This window comes from Equus quagga, chromosome 13 (assembly GCF_021613505.1).
Source record: "Equus quagga isolate Etosha38 chromosome 13, UCLA_HA_Equagga_1.0, whole genome shotgun sequence".
Taxonomy (NCBI): Eukaryota; Metazoa; Chordata; class Mammalia; order Perissodactyla; family Equidae; genus Equus; species Equus quagga.
The window spans coordinates 11,906,488-11,930,534 of record NC_060279.1 but is presented as its reverse complement, the minus strand read 5'-3'; the positions used below and the strand labels follow the sequence as shown (position 1 = coordinate 11,930,534).

The 24,047-nt window shown below is 37.7% G+C and overlaps 1 protein-coding gene across 1 annotated transcript in view; it reads right to left on the bottom strand.

Moving 5' to 3' along the window:
* Positions 1-24,047, bottom strand: part of PAPPA2 (pappalysin 2) — a 257,488-nt gene that overhangs the window by 106,237 nt on the left and 127,204 nt on the right. The window contains exons 8-11 of the mRNA XM_046680507.1: positions 22,578-22,706; positions 18,726-18,817; positions 14,777-14,967; positions 12,746-12,892 (exon numbers count right to left, since the gene is read on the bottom strand). Coding sequence (XP_046536463.1) covers positions 12,746-12,892; positions 14,777-14,967; positions 18,726-18,817; positions 22,578-22,706 — 559 coding nt within the window. The remainder of the gene's footprint in view (positions 1-12,745; positions 12,893-14,776; positions 14,968-18,725; positions 18,818-22,577; positions 22,707-24,047) is intronic.

The window sequence follows — 24,047 nt, the reverse complement described above, 5'->3', positions numbered from 1 at the left end:
GGGAGAGAAGTTTAGGAAAGACTGGGGCTTATAAAGGAAATAATCCTTGAGCTAAATCTTAGAAGATGAGCGTGTGTTTCTTAGGGAGAAACACCTACAGAGTGGAGAAAACATTTACAAAGTGAGGAAAGCATTTACCGAGAAGGAAAAACATGAAAGGTTACGGAGATGTGAAAACCTTGGCGTATTCCAGCACTGAAAGCAATCTGTTAAGACTAAAATGAGTAAAGCCTAGAATGTGTGTGTGTGTGTTGTATGTGAATATGTGTATAAAGGGGTGTGGAAGATAGGACAAATGGGGCAATTCAGTCTGAGATAAGACTTATCTCTATCTTCCTAAGTCCAACCAGTAACCAGGTCCTTTTGAGTCTATTTTGCACTTTACTGATCTGTAGCACATGACCTATGACATTCTGTCTTCTAAAATATTTGTGAAAACATGCCTACTGCAGTGTATGTACATTAAGGGTGATGATGGCGATTCATTCATTTTTGAATCCCTCTATAGAACCAACATTTTATTCAGTTTAGGCAATGTTTATTGAATAGAATTAAAAGTGGATGTTGCCACGGTGTGGAAATAAGGCAAATGTCTATAAATGCCTTTAGTGTTAACTGGAAACACGAATACAGAGCAGAGGTCAGCACACTACGACCCATGGGGCAAATCTGACCTCCTGCCTGCTTTTGTAAAGTCTGTGAGCTAACAATGGTTTCATATCTCAGCGTTCATCAATATAACTTTATTAGAACATAGCGAAGCTTATTCCTTTACAAATTGTCTACGGCTGCTTTCATTCTACAACAGCAGCGTTGAGTAGTTGTGACAGAGACTATATGGCCCACAATCCTAACACATTTATTATCTGACTCTTTACAGAAAATGCTTCCTAACCCCTAGTATAGAGGAAGGACCATAGGCTTTGGAATAAGATGGATTTGAATTTGAATCCTATCTGTATCTCTACTTGCTATGTTATCTAAAATGCTTAGCATCTCTGAGTTTTCAGATAATCATTTTCAGAATGAGAAAAATTATATCCCTGATGGAGAGTTTGTATGAGAATTAATAATGAGATATCTGGAACAGAGAAAATCTCAATAAATGTGTTTCTCTCCCCTCTCTTCCCAGTGCCTGGTGTTAGGGATTCTCATCTTTGAAATCCAATCAATTAAATACGCATTGCATTTTCCTTTGAGGATTCATATGCAGTGTTTGGCTAGTTGAACCCAAAAAAGAAAGGGAGGAAATTATGGTTAACAGGCTTTAGGCTTTATGTAGCAAGGGTTTCCAGGCAGTGGTCCATGATTTATAACTGATGTGGAGGACCCTGGTATTTAAAATACTATGAGTATGTCGTGGTTTCTGTTAGGATAGCTAACCAGTCCAGCCTGAGTGAGAGCATTCCAAATTGGAGACATTTTAGAACAGTGATGAAAATAAACACGAACATATGATTTTGCATATATTGATGAGCTCCCTGTGAAACAAAACAAGTACTCATTGAATCTCTGCTTCTCAAATTGCTTCTTTTGTTGTCTATACTGCCGAGATTCAAAGCGCTTTCTGGAAGAGATCATGCCTTCTGTTTCTTTCTTTATCCCCCAATGGCACCTAGAGTTTACAATATGCACTTAATAAATCCTATGAATTCAATTCACAGACACATGGTCTTTGAAGAATTTAGAAGACTGGAAGGCTTTCCTTCCAATTCCACATATGTTTTAATTTGTTTTCTTGCTCATGTCTACTCCCCTGTTTATCTCAGTGCTTAATTCTGGGTTTGGCATATCATAGGTGCATAATGAATGCTGGTTGAGTGAGGCAACACAGTGTAGAGGAATAAACATGGGATCAGAGTCAAGACGCATGAGTTTGATCCTCAAGTTTACCATTTTATTCTTGAGTGATGTAGAAAAACCACTTTGAGTCTTTGATTTTTACTTTCCCCATCTGTACAATAGGAAAACACATGTTTTGCCAAACTCACAGGGCTATTGTGGTGATCAAATTAAAAAGTGCCTGAGAATGCACTTTGTAAAGTATAAATGGCTTTAAAATATGGTTTTTACCATAAATAATAAAAGGAATCTACATTTTATGCTATGGAAGAGAAAGTTCTTACATTTTGGTCTATTGGCCCAAGATTAGAAAAAAAATAAGAAAAACTACGAGAGACAAGTTACCTCAGTAAATGTGGACTAAAATGACAGATATTTTGTTGGGCAAGTAGCATTTTAGTAAATGAAGGATTTTTGGAAAGATATTTTCAAGGCTAATGTTTTCCAGCACAGTTGTTTCTCACTTGTGCAATATATTTGTCTCTAATCCACTGAATACAAATCATATTTATGTATCAAGATTAAAGTGAACTAAAAGGAATAATAAAGAGTCAGAAATTGTGCAGGCCTCAGAAAACGTTGGAAAAAGCTAACGAGCTCATTTTTAAAAATCACTTCTTAATTCATTTGGTATTAGGTAGATTAGGGAAAACTAAATTTCCTTAATAGATTAATAGGAATGTCTATTCATATCCTCTGCCCATTTTTTTGATCAGGTTGTTTGTCTTTTTGTTGTTGAGTTGAATGAGTTCTTTATAATCTTGGAGATTAACCCCTTGTCAGATAAATGATTTGCAAATATTTTCTCCCAGTTGGTGGACTGACTTTTCATTTCGTTCATGGTTTCTTTTGCCTTGCAGAAACTTTTTAGCCTGACATAGTCCCATGTTTTCTTTCATTTCCCTTCCCTGAGTGGACATGGTATTCGAAAAGATGTTGCTAAGATCGATGTCAGAGTGTGTGCTGCCTATATTTTCTTCTAGGAGTTTTATGGCTTCAGGTCTTACATTCAAGTCTTTAATCGATTTTGCATTAATCTTTGTGTATGGTGTAAGATAATGGTGTACTTTCATTCTTTTGCATGTGGCTGTCCAGTTTTCCCAACACCATTTAATGACGAGACTTTTCTTTAGCCATTGTATGTTCTTAGCTCCTTTGTCCAAGATTAGCTGTCCATAGATGTATGGTTTTCTTTCTGAGCTTTCAGTTCTGTTCCATTGATCTATGTGTCTGTTTTTGTGCCAGTACCATGCTGTTTCGATTACTATAGCTTTGTAGTATATTTTGAAGTCAGGGATTGTGCCTCTAGCTTTGCTCTTTTTTCTCAGGATTGCTTTAGCTATTTGGGGTCTTTTGTTGCTCCATATACATTTTAGGATTCTTTGTTCTATTTCTGTGAAGAATGTCATTAGGATTCTGATGTGGATTGTGTTGATTCTGTAGACTACTCTAAGTAATATGGACATTTTAACTATGTTTATTCTTCCCATCCTTGAGCATGGAATATCTTTTTATTTCTTTACGTCTTCTTCAATTTCTTTCAATAATGTCTTATAATTTTCAGTATATAGTGTAATTTTCACCTCCTTGGTTATATTTATTCCTAGATATTTTATTCTTTTTGTTACAATTGCAAATGAGGTTGCATCTTGACTTCTCTTTCTCCTAGCTTATTAGTGTATAGAAATGCAACTGATTTATGTACCTTGATTTTGTACCCTGCAACTCTGCAGTAGTTGTTGATTATTTCTAACAGTTTTCTGGTGCATTCTTTAGGGTTTTCTATATATAGAGTCATGTCATCTGCAAACAGCAAGAGTTTTACTTCTTCCTTTCCAATTTGGATACCTTTTATTTGTTTTTCTTGCCTAATTGCTCTGGCCAAAACCTGCAGTACTATGCTGAATAGGAGTGGCAAGAGTGGGCACCCTTGTCTTGCTCCTGTTCTTAGAGGGATGACTTTCAGTTTTTCCCTGTTAAATATGATATTGGCTGTGGATTTGTTATATATGGCTTTTTATTATGTTGAGGTGCTTTCCTTCTATGCCCATTTTATTTAAGTTTTTATCATAAATGGACATTGGATCTTGTCAAATGCTTTGTCTACACCTATTGAGATGATCATATGAGTTTTATTCCTCATTTTGTTAATCTGGCATATCACACTGATTGATTTGCAAATGTTGAACCATGCTGCATTCCTAGTATAAATCCCACTTGGTCATGGTGTATGACCCTTTTAATGTATTGCTGTATTTGGTTTGCCAACATTTTGTTAAGGATTTTCGCATCTATATTCATCAGTTATATTGGCTTATAATTTTCCTTCTTTGTGTTGTCCTTGTCTGGTTTTGGTATCAGGGTAATGTTGGCCTCATAGGATGAGTCGGAAAGAGTTCTGTCATCTTTAATTGTTCAGAATAATTTGAAAAGGGTAGGTATTAAATCTTTGAATGTTTGATAGAATTTTCCAGAGAAGCCATCTGGTCCTGGATTTTTGTTTTTTTGGGCAGTTTTTGATTGCTGTTTCTATCACTTTACTTGGAATTAGTCTATTCAGATTCTCTATATCTTCTTGATTCAGTTTTGGGAGGTTGTATGAGTTTAAGAATTTATCTATTTTTTCTAGGTGATCCAATTTGTCAGCATATAATTTTTCATAGCATTCTCTTCTAATCCTTTGTATTTGTGTGGTATCCATTCTAATTTCTCCTCTTTCATTTTTAATTTTATTTATTTGCACCTTCTGTCTTCTTTTCTTAGTGAGACTGGCTAAGGGTTTGTCAATTTTGTTTATCTTCTCAAAGAACCAGCTAATAGTTTCATTGATCCTTTCTATTGTTTTTTAAATTTCTATTTCATTTATTTCTGCTCCAATCTTTATTTCCCTCCTTCTGCTGACTGTGGGCTTTGTTTGTTCTTTTTCTAGTTCTGTTAGGTGTAGTTTAGATTACTTATTTGAGATTTTTCTTGTTTGTTGAGGTAGGCCTGTATTGCTATAAATTCCCCTCTTAGTCTCGCTTTTGCTGCATCCCATAAGAGCTGGTATGTTGTGCTTTCATTTTCATTTGCCTCCAAGTATTTTTTGATTTCTCCTTTGATTTCTTCATTTATCCAATGGTTGTTCAGTAGCATGTTGTTTAATCTCCACATATTTGTGCCTTTCCCAGCTTTTTTCTTATAGTTGATTTCTAGTTTCATGGCACTGTGGTCAGAAAAGACACTTGATATAATTTTAATCTTCTTAAATTTATTGAGGCTTGCCTTGTTTCTCAACAGATGGTCTATCTTTGAGGATGTTCCATGTGCACTTGAGAAGAATGTGTATTCTGCTGTTTTTGGAGGGAATGTTCTATATATATATATAAAGTCCATCTGGTCTAGTGTTTCATTTAAGGCCACTGTTTCCTTCTTGACTTTCTGTCTCAACGATCTATCCATTGATGTAAGTCGGGTGTTGGAGTCCCCTACTCTTATAGTGTTGCTGTCAATTTCTCCCTTTAGGTCTGTTAGTAGTTGCTTTATATACTTTGGTGCTCCTGTGTTAGGTGCACATATATTCATAAGTGTTATGTTCTCTTGGTGGAAAGTCCCTTTTATTGTTATATACTGCCTTTGTCTCTCATTGTCTTTTTTATCTTGAAGTGCACTTTGTCTGATATAAGTATGGCAACATCTGTTTTCTTTGGCTTGCCATTTGCTTGGAGTATCAGCTTCCAACCTTTCACTCTGAGCCTATGTTTGTCTTTAGAGCTAAGATGTGCTTCCTGGAGGCAGTATATTATTGGGTCTTGTTTTTCAATCCATCCAGCCACTCTGTGTCTTGATTGCAGAATTCAACACATTTACATGTAGAGTGATTATTGATATATGAGGGCTTAATGCTGTCACTTTACCTCTTGTTTTTCAGTGTTCTATATTACCACTGTTTCTTTTCCCTTGTATTTTTGACTGCCATTTCAGTTTGGTGGTTTTCTGTGACAGTTTTCTTAGTTTTCTCTTTAGGATTTGTGGCTCTGCTTTGATTTTTGGTTTCATGGTTATCACAAGGTTTGTATAAAAGATCTCATAGATGAGACAGTCCATTTTCTGATAGCCTGTTATGTACATTAGCCTAAGCAGGTTCTAGCTCTTTCCTCTTCCCCTTCTGAGTTGTCACCACAAGTTATTATTTTTAGTAATATGAGTTTGTAACTAAATTGAAGTGTTTATAATTATTTTTGATGCTTTCCTTCCCTTTATCTTTTATGTTATAATTAAGTGTTTGCTAGCCTGTTCTGATAGATAGTTGCAGCTTTCTGATTTTGTCTATCTCCTTGCTCAAGGCTTGGTAAACCTTTGCCTTTTTGTTACAGGTAGGAGGGCTTCCTTCATCATTTCTTGTAAGGCAGATCTATTGGCGATGAACTCCCTCAGCTTTTGTTTATCTGGGGAAGCTTTTATTTCTCCATCGTATCTGAAGGATAGTTTTGCTGGATAGAGTATTCTTGGGTGAAAAGTTTTTTCTTTCAGTATTCTGAATATATCATTCCATTCTTTCTTAGCCTGTAAAGTTTCTTCTGAGAAATCTGCTGAAAGTCTGATGGGGGTTCCTTTGTAGGTTATTTTCTTCTGCTTGCTTCCCTTAATATTTTTTCTTTGTCATTGACTTTTGCCAATTTTAATATTATATGCCTTGGAGAAGGTCTTTTTGCATTGATATAATTAGGAGTTCTAATGGCTTCATGTACTTGTAAGTCCAGTTCCTTTTCCAGGTTTGGGAACTTCTCAGTTATTATTTCTTTGAACAAGCTCTTGGCTCCTTGCTCCCTCTTTTCTCCCTCTTGAATATTTATAATCCTAATATTGCTTTTCTTAATTGAGTCAGATATTTCTCAAAGAATTTCTTTAATTTTTAAAAATCTTAGTTCTCGCTCCTTCTTTACCTGAAGGATTTCTATATTTCTGTCCTCTTAATTCACTAATTCTGTCCTCCATAATATCAGCTCTATTTTTTATGATTTCTAGATTATTTTTTATCTCATTATCCAGAATTTCTGTTTGGGTTTTTTTAGTTTCAATCTCTTTGGTGAAGTATTTCTCCTACTCAATAATTTTATTCCTGAGCTCACTGAATTGTCTTTCTCAGTTTTCCTGTAACTCTTTGAGTTTCTTATGATAACTATTTTGAATCCTCTGTCATTTAGATTGTAAATTTCTGTGACTTCATGACTGGTTTCAGGAGACTTATCATTTTCCTTCTGCTCTAAAGTGTTACTGTAGTTCTCCATGGTGTTTGATGAATTAATCCTTTGCCAGTGCATTTGTGGTAGTATCCAGTCACAGATTCCACCTGCCACTGCTAAGAGGGAGCATGAGCTGTGTTTTCTGATCCCACCCCATATGCTGAAAGTTGTGCAGGTAGGGCTGCTCTGCGTTTGTGTGGGATGGCCAAAGCCACTCTGCAGGTTGCACTCAGCTGGGCAGGGCTTCTATGCTGGGCAGATGGGTTGTGCACCATAGGCAGGGCATCTGTATTCAGCATATGAGTCACCCTTGCACAGGCAGGGCCACTGAACTTGGCAGCGGATCAGCTGAGCTGCTACACTAGGCAGGAGGGGCACCTACATGGGGGATGAGCCACCACTCAGTGGGTCCTGTGGGCTGCTGTGCTTTGCAGGCAGGGCACCTTCTGAGTGGGTGAGGCACCTCATCACCTGCACTGCTCTCAGGGGCAGACACCTTCACATGAGCTGAGCCATCACCATTGGGGGTAGAGTATTCTCTCCTGTGGGGCTGCCATGGCTTGGGGGATGCTCCTGCAGGCTGAGCTACAACTCCAGAAGTGTTTGCACAGGCAGGGCTCCCCCCACCTCCTCTTACATTCACACTGGCTGCTGTATGAGGATTTGCAACCTGGCTCACTGTTGCTGGGTGGGGAGAGGGCTGTGCTTGCTCACATAGTTCCACTGCCTCCTGGGGATCCAGTCCACCCACATTCAGATGTACAGCTGCATGGATCTCTCAGATGTTCTGTTGTGCTGTGCAGGGAATTCTCTTCTGGTTAATGAATGCCCATTTAGTTATAACTTAGAGGAGAGAGAGAAAGGGAACAACTCACTCTGCCATGATGCCAATGTCACTCTCAATAAACAGACTTTTTAAAGCTAAATAAAAATGAGGCAAGCATAGAAATGTAGAAAGGACTGAAGATCACTGGAGAGGGTAAATATTAGCTAATTTAAAATCATATTAACTTTTAAAAGCCTGGAAGTAATAAATGGAGGTAAAGTATTCTCAGGTACTGATTGATCATGAAATTGTGAGGGTACTAATTCATAGTAGGCTCTAACCAGTTAAGGATGCATGCTGCAATCTCTAGGGTAACCACTTACAGAATAAACTAAACGTACAACTAACAAAATCATAGAATGGGAAATAAAATAATAAAGCTATTTGTTTAATCTAAAACAGGGCAAAAAATAGAAGAAATGGAACAAGTGAATAAGAAATAAGTATATTGGTAGATTTAAAACTAATCCACCAAGAAGATACAGAAATTCTAAAGTTACAAACTGACAGTCCTCACTTTACTGGTTCCCATAAACACAAATAGCAGTTATCACAATTTAGTGATATAACCTGAGAGTCCAAACAATATGATTCAAATTTCAGTTAGCACCATATATTAACCGTAACAGCAGAAAGTACAAACTTCACTCATAGTCCTTCCATCCACAAATCACCAAGTAGATAACAAATGAGAATCATGATCAGTGACCAATTACATCACTTCTTTCAAAGTCTGTCATTGGTCGGTCACTGTGTCTCTGTTACTCAGTTGATGCAGAGACAGAAAAGTGAGCAGTTGTGCTGCCTCTTTGTCTCTCAGTGACAAACCTACAGGACATTTTACAAACATAGATAATCAAAAGAGGGAATCAGCTAACGAGGACGAGAGTGCAGCAAAGAAACAAAAATGATAAAATTGGAATTAAAGGTAAATAAAATTGTAGAAGAAAAAATAGCTGACTGTGGGAATGTTGATGCTGTTAGCACTTGAGAGACTCCATATGTAGGCCAGAGAAAATTAGTGAAAGCAGCCTTATCAACATAAATGAGGAAACTGGTTGTGACAAAAAAAGGATGAAGATGTCCCAGAGGAAGTGATGCCAAGAAAAAATTCACATTAAAAAAATTCCTCAGAGAAATTTCATAACATTGAAAGTACAAAGGATAAAATGTTGGAAGCTGATCAAACTAAGAAAGGAATATGACAATTCACAAATGCATAGAAAAACTGCTTGCTTTATAGCATCAGTCACATGATAAAAAAAAAAGGCAAGCATTGTCCAAACTACTTTGGGTAAGTTTGTCTTTTTTTTTTTAACAAAGAAATGAAATACTTTAATTATCTACGTTTCTAATGTTTTAAATTATAGCAAACTAAATAAATATCAGTTTTACTTTTTTTCATTTCCCTTCACATTTATTATTGAAAATAAGAGAGTATTCAATATTGTGATAAAAACTTTTAGAGGTCATGTAACAATTGTAATTTTTACCATTGATTATTAAGTTTGCCTTGCATAGTTTCAGCTTACATGGTCATTTTGTGGTCCCATGCTACCATATAAAGTGAGAATCACTTGCATATTTCACAATATGGCCTCAAAAATGTATAAATCAAAAACTGACAAAAATAAAGGAGAAACAGACGAATCCAAGATTATGGTAGGAGAGTCTAACACATAGCTCCCAGTAATTGATGGAATCAGTACAAAATCTCAGAAAAAAATATGTATATATATATAAAATATATAAAATATAAGAAATTTCAACAACATGATGGATGAACTTGATCTATCTTAAATATACAGAATCCTGCATCCAACAATTTCAGACTACATATTCCTTTCAAAGTACATGTACTATTTACCAACATTGACCATATGCTGGTCCATAATTCAAGGTTCAACAAATTACAAAGAATTAAAACCGCAAAGAATATGTTCTTTGACCACAGAAGACTCTAGCTATAAATCAAAAACAAAAAGTTAACCAGAAAATCCACAAAAGCTTGGAAGCTAACAGCATACTTATATATAACTCAGGAGCCAGAAAGGAAACCAAACGAAAATTAGAAAATAAGTTTGAACTATATGATAACAGAAATAAGACATGTGAAACCTGTAGGATGTAGCTAAAAAGGAATCTTATGGCCTTAATGCATATATAAAAGAGGACAGAACCTAAGAATCGTGTAAGCATCATCTCAAGTTACTAGAAAAAGAAGAGCAAATTAAATGCCAACATATAAGGAAAGAAATAATAAAAACAAGGGCACACACATAGGCTCTGATTTTCATTATTTCTTTCCTTCTATGTTTATACATATATATTCCTTTTACATATACAGGTATATATGCATATATACACACATATATATGTATGTGTGTGTATATATATGAATTTATTTCTTTGGTTGAGTCTATAAAAAGATTAATTAAAGATAGATTAAAGATTAAAAGAATAAAATTGATAAAGCTTTAGCAAGACTCAACAAAAAAAATAAAAGAGATATAACAATATATATATATTATAACAATAGCATGAATGAAAAAAGTCCTAGAGATTGTGGGAACATTACAAAAGAAAATAAGAGAACAATATGAAACACTTAATGTCAATAAATTAAAGTTTTAGGAAAAAAGGACAAATTACTTGAAAAACTCAACTTACCAAAATTGACCTAAGAAGAAACAGAAAACCCAATTCTTCTATATTTGTCTCAAAGTTTTAACACATAATTTAAATTTTTTCCTAAAGAAAACTACAGCCTCAAAGAGCTTCACTGATGAACACCTCCAAAATTAATACCAGTCTTACACAAAGTAATCAAGAGAACTGGAGGAAAAAGAAACCTACTTTAGAAGTCAATCCTAGCCTTCGTCGTAAAACCTGACAGGACAGTAAAATAAAAGAAAATTAGGAACTGGCTCTAATGAACATAGATTTAAAAAAGAAAAAACACTTAAAATATTCACAAATAAAATCCAAAACCCACTGACAAAGGATTATACATCACCTCCAAGGTGTTATTGTTTCCCAGGCATATAAGTTTGGTTCATATTTAAAAGTTTATTAATGTAAGTCTAGAAATTGCCAGAACAAAAGAGAAAATAATATGGTCATCTCAGTAGATGCAAAAAAGCATTTGATAAAATTCAACTCCCTTTTCTCAGAAAACCATAAAATGTTAAGAGAAACTGCAGACAACTTAAGTAACTGGAAGAATACACTAGAAGAGAAATATATTAAAGAGAAAACTCCCCCCAAAATTGTCACAGAGATTCAATGAAATCCCAGTCAATATAACATCAGATATTTTTTTCCATTAGTGGGAAATGAAGCCAATTCCAAAATTTATACGGAAATTCAAATGACCAAGAATAGCCAATACAATCTGGAAAAAAAGGAACAAAATTTTAGGACTTACATAATAGGATTTTAAGACTCAACAAAAATGGACAGTAAGTAAGAGTGTAATCTTGGTGCAAGAATATACAAACCAGCAGAACAAAATGGAGAATCAATAAACAGACGTCCACATATATAGTGCCAGTTGATTTATGACAAAGGTGACACAGTGCAGCACAGTGAGGAAAAGGAAATTTTAGTTTGAGTAACAGTGGTTCTAGACCTACTGCAAATCCATAGGGGAAAAAAATCTTAATCTATACCTCACACAATACACAAAAATTACAGTGGATTATAGACCTACACATGAAAAGCAAAACAATAAAATTTCTAGAAGACAACATAGGGAAGTATATATTTGTGGTAGGCAAAGTTTCTTAATATAGTACACTAAAAAGCACTAACCATAAAGGAAAAGAAGGATAAATCAGACTTTCAAAAAATTTAGAACTTCATTTGTCTAAAGATACCACTAAATGCAAGAAAAAATAAGCCATCTCCCAATCTCATTAGTCAACATGTAAATGCAAATCGAAACCACAGGGCATACCTTTACATGTCCAACAGAATGGCTAAAATTAAGACTTAAAATATCAAGTGTTGCTGTAGATGTGAAGCAACTGGAATACTCTTAAGCCTCTGGTGAGAGAACAAATTAGTACAACCACTGTGGAAAAGTATTTGGGATTATCTGCTAAAGCTGGTCACCTGTCTACACATGATCTAGAAATTCCAAATATACCCAACTGTTTATATACGTTTGCCAAGAAATGTGAGTAAATGTGTATAGCAGAAATATTCATAATATCCTAATGGAGAAAAACTGCAAACAAACCAAACGTTCGTCAATACGGATAAATAAATTGTGCTGTATTCATGCACTGGAATGCTACCTAGCAACGAAAATGAACAACACCACTAAGAGAAGCAGCATGGTTGAATCTCACAAATAGAGTGTTGAGTAAGAAAGAATCAGACACAAAAAGGACATACTGTCAAGTTTTTCATGTAAAGTTCAAAAATAGGCAAACTAATCTATGGTGATAGAAATAGAATAACACCTCTGTGGTATATTAACTGAGGAGTGCGAGAGCCTTTGGGATGATGTTAACGCTCTGTTTCCTGATCTGTGTGGTGGCTAGAGAGGATGTTCACTGTGTAAAAACTCACTGATCTGTGCGTTTCTGATTTTGGCCCTTTCTTGTGAGTATGTTACACTTTGATAAACTGATTACTTGTAAAGAAAGAAGTCCAAATTTCAAAAAGAGGTGAAAACAAATTCAAAGTATAAAACTTTGAGATAACAAAAGGAAATTTCCTGATGAGCCATTCCAATGCATTTACACATTTACACATAGATATACACACACGTGTACACACACATGTATACAGACACAAGCATCATCTATCTGCAGACTTCACAAAAAAAATTTGGGCCACTTACTTTGAGCCAAACCTCATTCTCTCTCTCCAGGCTACCTTCTGGCTGCTCACTCCTCTCATCCTGAGGTCTATTTCCACGGGTGGCACAGGGAAACCAGCCAGTAAGGGGACGGTGCTCTAGTAAATCTGGATGGTAAGATGTGCAAATCTAAAATACAATTTCAACCAAAAATTAAAGGTGGAGGATGAGATATAAGTAAAGACAATGAAACTCTCCAGCTCAAAACCAAAGTTTTCCTCCCTTTCTGAGTGCCTAACGATCCTGTTATCGGCAGAACAGTTTTCTCAATGTAGGAGAATGTCTCAACAGTCTCTGTTAGCCTCAAGATATAACTTGCCAGGGTATAAAAATACACATGACAATTCTCAGCCCACCATCAACCCAGGGATCTTGCCCAAAGAATAGTCCGGGCACATTTCAGGCAACTGCTCCTAGGATTAGCCACAGAAGACTGTCCAGAATGATGCTTAGATCCTTACTGGGCAAGATCAACTGAGGCTACTGAGACAGGGAACCACTGAGCATTCAGCTCAGTAAAGGAGCCAGGGAAGAGAAACTCCAGGAAATCTCTCCCACTTCACTTACGGAAGATAGACAAGCTAGACTAAAAGCCACTTCAGACAGCTGTCACTAAGTCAACATCTCCCAACTTTCCTGGCTTCCTGTCATTGGGCGCCAAAATTATTGAGAAAGAGGCCAGAATTAGCTGAGGACACGTGGCAGACATGGCTAGTTGCCTACCAATATCCATTTCCCCTTACTTTCTTATGCACAAACTCCAATTTTGTTCAAGGTGACAGTGTATCCAATCATAAATGCTCATTTCCTCAGGGTCCTTTACCACTAAGGGTGACAAAGTGATCTGGGTCTGACCAGTGAGATGTTGGTGGAAGTCTATAGTCTTGAACTTCCAGCAAGCTGTCGTTTTCCCAATAAAAAGGGAAAGACTCAACTAGCATGCACCTATTCTCCTTTGACCTTGCCCCTTCTTCCTGCTTGACTTCATGCCTAAAGGGGTAGCAGTCATCTTATGAGCAGGAGGAAGAAAGCTGCAAGCTGAGGATGGAAAGTGCTGGAATCTAGAAGTCACCCGGGTCCTCGATGAGTTCCGTGAACTGAAGCACCAACCTTGGCTGGTTCCTCAGTCTCCTGGAGACGTCTCCTCAAGTCTGAAATCCAATGATTTCATCCTGGCTGGTAATACTTAGCTAAATCTCACTTCTGTTGAAAGGACAGTATTGCCTATTGTTGTGATGAATGGAAGAGGTTATTTGGCAACGGAAGCATCTGGAATAGTACCCAAAAGCCAAAGCCCTTAATCTTTTCAGGATTCAACTATAATTCATAGAAGTTAGTCCTCAGAGTCCTCAGAGGATCTCCTATTTATTTAGGTGGATACTCACGGAAAATTGTATACCTAAGGATTTGTTTTTAATACTAATTGTAGAATTTCTTCAATAAGAATTCTTGAAATCATAGTCTACTTTGATCTTTAACATATATTTTAAATTTCATTTGATCCTTGTAATAAACCATTCAATTAAACGCAAAAGGTATTACTATAACCATTTTGCATATGAGAAAATTGAGGCCCAGAGAGGTTAAGTGACTTGTCAAACCTCACTTAGTAACAATAATGGTAATACTGGTGGATCCAGTAGTGTAATCCAGTCATTTTGACTCTTCACTGTTTCTTTTTCTTCTTTTAAAATAAATTCTCCCCAAGACAAAGCCCAAGTGTAATTTCTGATATGTGTATTGATAAGGTTAATTCTGAAATGCTTCTGTATACCTTGGAGTCAGCTATTGCATCGCCAAAGGTTCCTAGATGAAAACTAGTGAGGGTAAGCAGGATGAGGGTGAGGGATGAGAGCTAATTGCTAGTCTAGAAGCTTTTCATTTAATATTATCTTATTCGACTTCAGTAAGGACTAAATTTGATATCAAAGTCAAGAGAAAAATGTAAGCTCCCATTAAGCATCTGGGGGAGACACTTCACAATTTTGCTCAGCCTTGACTCTATTAATTTACCATGGAATGAGGCTCTCCGGTTACCAAGGAAACAGGACACTTCTTGTCCTCACGAGAGGAGTAAGCTTGGGCAGCCCACTGATCCAGGTATCCATTGGGAGTATAGAGGCCACAGTCTATGATGCTGGTTTCCTTCTCAAAAGGCTCACATATTCCATCTCCCTCAAAGATGTAGCACAGGCTTGGCTCTCCTGCCAAGAAATATTGTATGATGCTTGAAAAGTGTTTTTATATATGTCATGTAACAATAATTACATTTTTTCTCCAACCCACTAAAGAGAATCCTGTAGTTGCCAGCTAAGCTAATGCTCACCCCAAACACGCAGACAACAGACACACACACACACACACACACACAGGCACACATAACTAAAGAAGAAGGGTTCTTTTTCATGGGGAGAGTGGTAGAATCCATCTATCTAATAAAAGGTATAGAAAGGGGCGGTATCGGGCGAGAAGGAACAGGGAGAAATAAGCAGCTGTGGGCTGGATGTAGAAAGAAACTTTAAGGAATCATTGGGCAAGATACCTGGGGGAAGCTGAGGATATATATAGAAGTGGAAGAGAATTTAAGGAAATGGTACTATGTGTTAAATCCTTGGGTCCCCTTCAGAGTTTTTTTTTGGTTTTTTTGTTTTTTGTTTTCCTTTTTCTCCCCAAAGCACCCCAGTACATAGCTGTATATTTTAGTTGTGGGTCCTTCTAGTTGTGGCATAGAGTTTTCGAAATATTAAGATATTTGAGGGATTTAATTTTCAATTACTTTTTGATGCTGAATTGTGTTTCTTCAACTAACTGCGCAACTGCTCTGAAATGGACAATATGGGCTCCAGGTTAATAAGAGTTACATACACATTACTTCTTTTAGTCTTAAACAACTATGTCAGGTATGTGTTTTTTATTTGTTTCATAAATAGGCCACTTGAGTCTCAGTGATTTTAAGTGACCGGCCAAGAGTCCCTTGACACATAAGCAGTAAACCCCGACTTGAGCCGGGCATACAGAAGGCAGGTTCCGTGGGCTCTCTATCACTTCACATTGCCTCGAGCTGAGACTGTCTTCAGAAGCAGAACAAATATGCAAGAAAAACTGGTGAGGTTGTAAAGCAAGCTTCTGTTCTCTGGAAAAGTTCCACACTTGCCCATAGGATCACTCCTACTAAGTGAGTAACACTAACTGTTGATAGGTAAACGAGCTTTCATCAGATATAGAAAGCTGAGATGCAGCTGTAAAGCCATTTATTAAGCGCTATTGCATTGTCTACCAAAATATGGGACAATTAATATTAGTAGCATGATTCGAATTTCCTATTTCTGCTTAAAATAACAGGACATGAAAATAAGATCAAGATTTAAAATAAATCAACACACAGGTACACACACAGTCACATCATTACTAAAATTTACTATTACTACACCATTCTTTTTTTGTTAATTCTTCACAGCAATAGCACAGGGCTGTTCCAGGAATTTTTCAGCTGCTTATCAACATGTAGTTACTGATTATTTTCCTTAATAATTTCTTCAAGTCTAAGACCCTTCTATGGCAAATCTATCTCTACTTGCCAGGAATAAGTTACTGCTCCAAGCACTTGGTTCTAAGCTTATTTTGGGTTTGAAACCCCTGCATTCCATCAAACCCATGGCCTTCCCAAATCACCCCCCAAAGCCAATATGTGTATTTGGAATGAGTCTCCCATGATGATTCCTTTCTCTCTCTCAAATAAACACACAAACATGTGTATACATGTACATATATGTATATTTATTTGTGTGTATGTTCTATGTATGTATACATATGTGTACATATGAATATATGTTTGCATTTTATAATATACTTTAAAATGGATATATTGTTTATAAGAAACATGTATATATATGTTCTCTTTTTCTATTTACAACCCAGTCACTGTTTCTTCTTGCTTCTTCCCTCTCTCTTTTTTTTATCATGAACTTAAAATTTTTGCCTCTGTTTTCTCAAATCCACGTAAAAATAACAGACCACTTTTAAAACACATTTCACAATGGTTCCTTCAAACCTAATCTTTTGAGAAACAATGGAATAGAACTATATGCTTAGTATTATATGAATTTATTACTCACTGAAACATGTTTAACTGTAGAATAGGTCATTTTAACTTTATAAAGTTAAAATAATTTAATATAGTCTTACTGGAGTTGGAGGTTAAGGAGATATGAGCCAAACTTAATGGGATCAAATGTGATAGAAACAAAGTAAGATCTTCTTTTTTAAGTTAAATGAGACTGGAGCTGCACTGAAGAAGGCACAGTGTTTGGAGAATCTATATGTATGTGTGTGCATGTGTATTCAATATGTACCACTACACGCTACCAAAAAGAAATGATGCAAACAGAGGTGGCATTAACAAATACTTGTGTACAGAAGAGGGGAGGTAATCACTTCAGTGTATTCTGCACAGCCAGACCACATCTGGAGTATTGAATTCCTTTCTGGGCATCGACCACATGAAGCAAGCCAGGTTAGGGTAAATAGGAAAGGGTCTGGAAACCTAATCACATGAGGGGATGTTTGGATTGCAAAGGAGAATAATGGGGAGGCATTTCAAATAACTGAATGGTAGTCAAATAAAACAGGAAAAAAATGTATCCTCTGTAGTTTCATAGCAAGGAAAAAGCACTTGATGAAGCATTAGGAAAGCTGAGTTCCAGTGTTGGCTCTGCAGAGGCCTCACTGTATGCCCATGGACGAGTCACTGATATGCTCTGAGCCTCAGTTTCCAAACCAGAAGACGAGAGAAGAAAAACAGACAACGCCATTTTTAAAAAGAACAGTCTGTTTCAAGGTGCATTCTTTGCTGCTAGAAGTATGTAAGCAGAAGCTAAAGGCTCATCTCTCAAGAATTGGTAGAAGAGATTTCTATAAGGGAAGGAAGCGGGACTCTAAGTCACTGCTAGACTGCATGCGTGAAGGGATCAGCATGTCTGTTAGACTCATGTCCATGCTGGGCACTGAATATGTTTGTTAGATGGATGGATGGATGGATGGATGCATGGATGGAAGACTAGTAAGATTCCTGATTTTACGATTATACTCTGGAGACCAGGGGCATTTGTATGCTCTGTACAGTACTTAACACCTTAACAAATTCTACACAATTATAAGCATATCCTACTTTATCTTGAGATTTAGAGACAATAAGATATTTTTAAAGGAGCTGCTGTTTAAAATAACTCTGAGGAGTGGTTATGTTCCACAGAATTGTTGCAATGGATGCAGATGGGAATGGAAAAATAATCTATATCTAAGAAACCTGTTGATGATGGCTTTAATCAGAATGAGAAGAAGTGTTCCGCATGGCCTCCACGAGTGGCAAGAGTCTAGAGTCAAGGCCACCTCACTATAATTTATTACCAGTGATTCTCCAGGATTAAGAAATGTTATGACCCTCTGTCATCCTTCATGATTCTGTCTATTAAACGTAGCTACCAAGAGGTATCTTGTACTCCCTTTGACTTAGAATGTTCCCTTGCCCTAATTTTTATGTAGAATCTATATGATTGTGCTACTTAGCTGACATTTTGATGTTAGACATGAAGCCCCAAGAGCAAGCCTCGGTAACATCAATCTAGGAGGCAGTATAACCTAGTGGTCTAACATGTAGATTCTACGGCCATACTTCCTTGGTTCAAATCTTGACTTCACCACTTCTAGCTGTACTAGAGAAAGCAAGTTATCTAAGCTCTCTGTGCCTCACTTACGTCTCCTCAGGCTTATTGCAGGGATTAAACGAGATAATCTATGTGAAACAGACAACGCCTGGCATAAAATAGACCCATTAAATATTATTATTATTATTATCAGTATCACTAAGCTATATGTTATAGGATATCAGGAGCTCACAGAAACAAGATGTAGAGACACCTCCAAAAAGTAGGACATAAGCTTAGGCAAGTGCTCCTCAACTCACCCTCACAGTTGAAGCCTTCCTCTAGCTCACATGCCCTTGAGCAACCATCTCCGCTCAAAAGGTCTCCATCATCGCACTCTTCCCCCAGGCTCCTGGAAGGTAAAAGTACTCATATTCATATACATAACATACATACATGTATACATAAAATGATTTTTCTTGTTTAGTTAGCATCACTTTAAATTCTTTCAATTCCTTATTAAATATCAAAAAGTGCAAGCTGGAGAAAAATAGGAGCTAAGAGAATGCTTTTACAGGAAAAAAACATCAAATATACAGACATTTAAAGATAATACAATTTAAGCAATGATTGTTATTGGCGTGTCTAGTGGGTTATGGGAATTCCTAAAAATCAAGTAGCTCATGACTCAGAAACATCTAGGAGAACCACAAGAGTCCTGACAGCGTTTCCGGTAGATGGTCTTAAGTTAGAAAAGGCCTGCCAGCCCCGTACTGAATTTCCAATCTTAGCAACAGTTAGCTGATCCAGTGAGGAGGAAACCTGCCTGTCTATATGTGGTTTTGTTTTCTATTCATTTTCACCTGATATTTCTTTATGTTTTCATTGTTTTGTTATATTTGGACGGAGCTGTTAAAGTTAGGATTTTTTAGAATTGAAATCTCCTGTTTATACGCCAAAAGACTCAACAGCCGCTTGCTTCTCTCTCTCAGTGCAAGGCATCACTAAGGCTCGCGTCCCTGTCCTTACTCCCTTACCACCTGGTGGCAGCTAACATATATTGCAGGAAAGAAACATGCTGGGATAAGAAAAACATCATTTTTGTTGCAAACCTCAAATGCTGATACAACTGATGACTAAATTTGGGCTGAGGTGAAGGAGTGAGGTTAGAGCGAGGTGTTTATGAAGCATGTTACAGGAGCAACATAGATAAACTCGGGGTGAAGGCTCTTTGAAGGAACCAAGTTTTGGTTATCATAAAATGGATTGAGGATTAGCATTTTACTCTCCTTGACTTTTCACCATGTCCCAAATGAACATATATTTTAACACAGTAGATAAAGGGTTTTGGAATGCTAAAGTGTTTTCAGACCCAGGACATTGCTAATAGCTCTAACCATTGTTTAATGTATACCTTCCCACAGGGATGGAGTAAAAACTAAATAATTAGATATGAGAATGCTTTAAAATGAATTAAAGGTAAGCTATAAATGCAATTATATAATAATCATATTTTAAATGGTAAGCTGTAAATGGAGAAAAAAGAGATATAAAAACAATGTAACTGAAGAAATTAAGGAAATTTCAAATTGGTTTCCTACATAAAACCAGCGTGGTTCATTGAAAAGAGCCTGTGCTGGAGACCTAACAAGATGTGTGATGTCCAGGAAGGCTCCAAAGACTTCAGACATCGGTGTGCTTATCTATGGAAAGAGAGGCTTAACCAACACCAGCGTTTTTCTAAACGAGGTCCAGAATGCAATTTTGGAAGTAGGCGATTTTGCATTTTCATTTTGAAGAAAATCTAAACCACTAATATAAGCATATTGTGTATCATCTCATCTACTGCTACCCAGCAGAAATATAATGAGAGCCACAAATATGATTTTTAATTTTCTAGTAGTCATATTAAAAAAGTAAAAAGAAACAGGTGAAATTAGTTGTAATAATATATTTCACCTAACCCTATATATCCAAAGTATCATTTCAATATGTTATCAGTATAAAAGATTACTAATGCGGTATGTTACATGTTTTTGTGCATACTACATCTTTGAAATCTGAAGTGCACTGTTCACTTACAACTCATCTCAATTCAAATACTTGATGTGTTATCTGGTTTTGTAAAATCTATACTTGAAAAAGTAGATTCACTGCTCCCCCACCCCGCCACAAGTTGTTCCAAATACACTTCAAGGTTTTCTGATAACTGAATCAAGTTTCCGTTTCTAAATTAAATTTAAATTATTTAAAATTAAATAAAATTCAGTTTCTTAGTTGCACTTGCCATGTTTCAAAGGCTCCACAGCCACATGTAGCTGGTGGCTCCCATACTGGACGGCACAGATCGAGATGCTCAACTTCTAAATGAACACTGCTCACACTTTCAGGGCCCTCCACTGTTCCTGTCTTGAAAGTCTTATGACAAGTGATACCCAAAGTGATAACTTTTAGCTTTCAATAAAAATTTGTTAAAACTAGCATCTAAGGATAACTTCTTGGGGCTCCGTGATAATTTTTTCCCTTAGAATGAGTCTATACATTTCTTGAGTTTTACACAGTGAGTTAAATTATTTGTACAGCTCCTTCTTGTTCCGTGTAACGGACTGCCTCCAGATGAGTTAAAGCTGGAATTCAGAGATATCTTCCCACTGGATGGCAGAAAGTGTGACTCTACAGAAAGGGAATACAGGTAGACATTTGAAAGAACATCTTGATAGGAACCATGTGAGACCCAGTAGCCAAGCAGAGGCTACTTCAGGCAAAGCTGTTTCAAGACACAGTAGAGAATCTGCAACACAGGTTAGGAAGGGGACCCTTTACCACTTTCTGTTCCAGCCCCCAGCAGATGTGGCATCCTGGGACCTCAGGGTGGCCACCGTCAGAGAACTGCTTGGAGACTCTTGACATAGGGGAGTGTTTTGTTCAAGGAGGGATCTGCCCGGGTAGCAGTGGTAAGCAAGCCCCTCACCGTAACTGTGGGTGCAGACTTACAATCAGGCAGTCAGAACAGGGCAAACAACAGCAACAGCCAGAGTCGTTCTTTGAACATGCGAGGCATCCCCAGGGAGAAACTCGACTGAGATGATGGAGGGGAGTGGAAGGTGGAGGAGAGGTGGAAGCTGAGACTGAGTTAGGCAGAAGGTGGCAGCAAACTAGCAAAGTTTGGGTATTTAAGTGACCTCATTCACCTCATATATTACCGAAGTCTGCAAACATGTGGTGTTTATATTTCCATGAAAAGGAATAGGCTTACACTAAAGCTTAAGGATCTCAGGAGATTGAGAAGATAAACAATACTTAGTGATTACTAAGCAATGCAAGGGATCCCAAGGAAGGCTACAGAATTGCTTCCTATTAGAACTTCAAGATGTAATATATTTTCACATAGTCTGGGAAATTAAAAATAGGCCATCTTATTAGAATGCAGAATCTAAGACAAATCACAGTGCCTGGCCTTCCAGCCTCCTTCTCCCAGCAGCTTTATATAAGCAACATATTAGGTTAGATAAGAATTCAGGATAGGTTGATAGAGGGTGACAAACCGGGGTGTGGGAATTTTCAGTGCTAAATTTGGGAAAGTCCCAGGCTAATTAGAGTGAATTAGTCCTCTAGGTTGCTATCACAAAAGGGAAACAGAAAAAGGAATGTTAAGAAACCAAAGGAGTGATTCCACCTCTACCTTGGTGATTTTCTAGAATAGCTGGAAATTACATTGCCATCAGGTCTTCCAGGGGTCAAATGAACAACTGAAGCTCAGAAAGCTATACTGACTTCCCTCGGGTCACACCGCTCGTTAGCAGTACAGGACAGGCCACTGATCCAAAAGATATTCTCACATCCTCTTTTAGCATCATTTGACAAGCAGCCTTTTCCCCCATGAATTCCTTCCCTGATTCACTGCCCAGTAGTTGTTCTTTGAAACCTCAAGAGGGGCCCCACAGAATCAGCCCCAATATGTCAGTACTCTGGGGTGAGCTCTAAATAAAGTTTGGCCCTCCTTAACTATGTAGAGATGTGGTGACCTTCAAGATAACTTCCAGGTCTTAAATTTTAACACTAGAATCACACAGTGTCCTGCTGCCTATATTTCCAAAACAAGTCAAACAACCTCGAGGCTGACTCTTCCGGTCAGGTCCTTCCTCGCACGTTCCCATGCACACGATACTCACCTTGCTACCTTCCCATCTCCACAGTAAGGGGCTCCATGGATGTGGCTCAGAGGAGGTGAAGCTTCTCCCAGTTCTGCTCCAGCTTCAGCTTGAACTTGGTACCGATACATCTGCCCAGGCGTGACCTCCCTGTGGAAACCAATAGGCTGTGATCACTACATCCAGAAAGCGAGACACGCCCTGGCTCCTTTGCAGACGGTTTGCAGGAGTTTAAAAGAAATATTACGGGGGACATAAATGTTAAACAAATGCCAATCATCTGAAACAAAGATCAGGGTACACGGTCTTACACAGCAGCAGAATGTGTGAAACCATATTCCTTTCTGTATTCAGGATGTTCCATGTGGTGAACGTGCAATGAATGCTTGCTGAATTAACTAACAGTCCTACACAACACAGGAGGATGACATTTCAAGCATATCTTTACCACGTTAAAAAAAAAAAAACCTATTGGAAAACTAGTCTTCTGTATCTTCAAAGAAATCAAAGAAAGTGAAGAGGAAAGCTTCAGAATTTGGGCTTAGCAAGGCCCTTCTTGGGTCTGTGGATCACAGTTTTCTTGTCTCTCAAGAGAATTCTTATCTTAAGGAGACTGTATCCTCAGGTGGAAGAGCAACACTCTCCTAAAAGGAGGGAAGAACACCTTCCATCATCATTTTGAGGACACAAGAAATTCCATGGTTAGGAATGCGTTACATTACTCCCCAGCTCCAAACCTATCAAAATGCATATAGACTGGAATGGAATTTTATCAGTTGGCACCAGAGATGAACAGAGTTTATCAAACTCTCTCTAGAGCCCAGGTGCACTGATGAGGTGGAGAACACGAGAGAGAGAACATCCAGAAAGGAGGACGGGGCTCAGGAGGGGGGGTGCTGGTTCCAAAGACAAACTCTGCCTTCACGTTAATTTTGTCCAGTGCCTGCCCTAGTGGGAAAACTACTGCCAGAATCAAGCAGGATGGGAGTGACTTAGGAGGACAGGATCTCAAAGGGTTGTCAGGACTGCCGTGAGTGACCACCGTGAAGCTGCTGCCAAGACCCTCTCTTCCTTCACAGACTGTTCAGCTCAACCACAAAGCCTCCGCTCTCTCTCCTGATGCTGCAACCAGCAAACAGGAAAGGTCGTGGGGCTTCAAAAACCCCTTTAAAAATCTCTGTACTGGCTTTTAGTTATTTTAATGGGAAGGACACCTAAATATTAAATACTCTCAGATTTCTAAATTAGCTTTCTGTAGGGAAGCAATCTTCTCATGAAAGTGTCAGAGATTTCAAAAGCAGAACCAATTTTATGTCCTAACCAATTCCCATGGCTCCTCTTTATGGGCTGGTTTCCGTCAGATTCCTCATGCCACCACACATAAACGTCTTACACTGTCCTGTGGCTGGGAGTGGACTGGAAGCAAGCGTCAGGATGGGTTTATGCTTGCTGGGGGGAAAGGCTCAGCAGCAGGTAGCCCTAATCTTCAGT